At 42.2% G+C, this 2,671-nt stretch overlaps 1 protein-coding gene across 1 annotated transcript; it reads right to left on the bottom strand.

The window, feature by feature from the left end:
* Positions 1-814: 814 nt before the first annotated feature.
* On the bottom strand, positions 815-2,671 carry helt (helt bHLH transcription factor). The gene is made up of 4 exons (XM_084373697.1): positions 2,585-2,671; positions 1,898-2,002; positions 1,634-1,730; positions 815-1,368 (listed from the first exon to the last, which is right to left on the bottom strand). The coding sequence occupies exons 1-4, from the start codon at positions 2,609-2,611 to the stop codon at positions 893-895; spliced, it is 705 nt and encodes a 234-aa protein (XP_084229823.1). The 5' UTR covers positions 2,612-2,671; the 3' UTR covers positions 815-892.

Raw genomic sequence — 2,671 nt, 5'->3', positions numbered from 1 at the left:
ACTGAAGAAAAGTAGTGAAAAACAGTGAAGCTTTTGCAGCTTTTGATCAAGTTCGGGCCCCAAACAGTCATAATTTACTGCTTTTATATCATCAATATATGTTATCTTTTAGTTTAGCTGTTCGTTTTCTCTATTTCTAGTCAGAAATATTTAACATTAGACCCACAGATCAGCTCATAAACGGGCCTGTGGACGAGACTGAAGAAACATAGTGGTAAACACCACGAACAATGAGCCCAGTCTGACTTGTTCACTTTACTCCAAACAGTCAATTTACTACTTTTGTTTCATTTATGCTATAAAACTCTATGTAAGCTCTTGTTTGGCTGCGCGTTTTCTCCATTTCTATTCATAAATATTGGACATTAGACCCACAGACCAGCTCATAAACAGGCCTGTGGATGAGATGGAAGAAAAAGTAGTGTGAACACCACAAATAGAGAAGCTTTTGAGTCTGACTTGTGCACATTATTCCAAACAGTCATAATTTTCTGGGCTACTTTTGGTCCATTTTATGTCATAAAAATAAAAAAATATATATTGACTTTACTTGTTTGGATGTTGGTTCATTTTCAGTAATTCTACTCAGTAAAATGATTAGTAATTTCCTAAAGATTTTAAATTTTGAAACGTCTTCTCACAAAGTTGCACTTGGAGATGTTTTTCTAAGCACTGTTCTCCTCACAGGAGGGTAACATGGCTGTAACTGCTCCTTATCTGTGGATTTACGCACTTAAAGCGTCACCTAACCATCTAAAAATGAGCGTAAACGATGACAGAACAAGCTGAATTTTAGTCAGAAATATTTATTTACACCATGTACAGGATCTATTTTCCATCATTCACAAATATATAAATAAAAACAACAATAACAACAACACAGCAGAAGTATTCACATGGCGTGCTGCGCACTGTGCAAACTAAACGTGTTTGCGTGCGTGTGACCGATGAAGTTGAAGTAGTGGTGATCGAGTCCCTGCACCGGTGACAAGTATCCACCGTGCTGCTGCGTGTGCGCGGACAGAGGCACCGCCGGGTACGAGATGCCCGGGCTGCGCGCCGAGCTGTGCCAGGAGAAGTGTCCCGGAGGACTCTGCTGGTACACGGAGTCAGACGGGCTGTGGCTTTGGTGCTCCGGGGAGGAGTGCAGCTGGCTGAGGTAGTCGGACGGTTCCGGCATCGAGCCGATGGAGCCGAACACGGGCTCTGTGACCACACGGGACTTGGACTGTAAGAAGGCGAGGATCCGTGCGTACTTGATGTCTTTGGTTTCAGCCCTGTCCTCTGTGGTTAGGTAGTGCACCAGGTTCTTCATGCACTCGTGGTAGCCGTAGTGGAAGTAGTTTGCGAACTCAGCCAGCAATTCACCTGGAAGGAGTCACAGAGAGCAGCGGTTAAAACCCCGAAGAGATGAGACGATAAATGAGTCTGGCGCAGCGTGTTGCGGTCTGATTTCGCTGCGTAAAGATGGACTCGTACACATATAAGTGAGGTCAAACTATAAATTACATAAATACACGAATAATTCATATTTATATCTAATCAGCGTTGTGGAAATGTTCACAAAATGTATTAACAGAAATGTGCCGTCGGGATGCGTAAAGTTTCGCAGCTCGGTGAAAAGTTGACTCACCCTTTTCTCTCCCGCGGGGGAAATCCGCTGAGTGGAGCGCTCTCAAGTACTGAACTGTCATCTCCAAGATTTCAGCCTTCTCCAGTTTTCCAGAGTTCTGCCAAAATATCAAGAAAGCCAACATTAAAAACTGTTTGGCTGCGGATACATCACCGTGTTCTTTGATGAAGTTTGGTTCAGGGACATTTTGTTTCTATATTTTCAATACTGTATAATAAGTGAGATATCTGTAACACAAAATATACACTTTCATTTTTACAATACCTGTTTTGCGAGTGCCATCGGAACTGTTTTTCCTAATTCGTTAAGGCAGCGGTTAATACGGTCCCGTCTTCGTTTCTCAATGACTTTGTGAGAGATGGGAGTTCTCTGTGGAAACAAGAAAAGAGAAAACATGAGCACACAATAATATTTACACCTCTTTTAAAGCTAATTATCAGACATACTAAAATACAAAACAGTCAGGCAGGTTTGAATGAGAAGAAATAAAATGTTTGCCGCCTTTAACTGGATGATTTATAATCTCGGAGAGTTTTGCGCGCCGCGCGCTGAGCAGCTCCAGAGCGCGCGGCGGGCATCTGCGCTCCGGCCAGTTTTCATAACTCTGAAGCCTGATTGGAAATGTTGTATAACTCTTAAAGTAAATTTAGTAAATTTTAAGTGTTTTTAGCCAAATTTATCACATTATAGTTCACAAATATCCCGTAAGTGTCAGACAGGCTACTTTTAAATCAGTGCGCGCCGAAGTGATCCTGAAACGCGCGCCACAGAGGCAGTAGACAATAAATCTCCCCTCCTCTAGCATGAGAATTACTCCAAGTTGTAGTTAAACAATATTCGATGTAAATACTGAAATACAAAAGTCCATAAAGTGACTCAAAAGTGTTAAAAGTGCCGCGTTGCCAGAACAGTTCAGTCCTCATAAAGTCAGAGCGCACAAGGAGCGCGTACCTTCCTGTCTTTCATCTTAGATGCCATCGACGAATTTCTGTCAATCTTGTTAAAAAATCAATTCAGCTGGAGGTTGCAGAGATGTGT

The sequence above is a fragment of the Pagrus pagrus genome, assembly GCF_965226575.1.
Source record: "Pagrus pagrus genome assembly, chromosome: 2".
Taxonomy (NCBI): domain Eukaryota; kingdom Metazoa; phylum Chordata; class Actinopteri; order Spariformes; family Sparidae; genus Pagrus; species Pagrus pagrus.
This window is presented reverse-complemented; position numbering and strand designations above follow the sequence as displayed.

Bases quoted from the DNA above. Each gene is read 5' to 3' on its own strand.
- helt (XM_084373697.1), bottom strand. From the start codon at position 2,611: ATGGCATCTAAGATGAAAGACAGGAAG. The intron at 2,003-2,584 runs GTACGCGCTCCT...TTGTTTCCACAG, and splicing joins CTAAGATGAAAGACAGGAAG to AGAACTCCCATCTCTCACAA. The intron at 1,731-1,897 runs GTATTGTAAAAA...ATATTTTGGCAG, and splicing joins CGATGGCACTCGCAAAACAG to AACTCTGGAAAACTGGAGAA.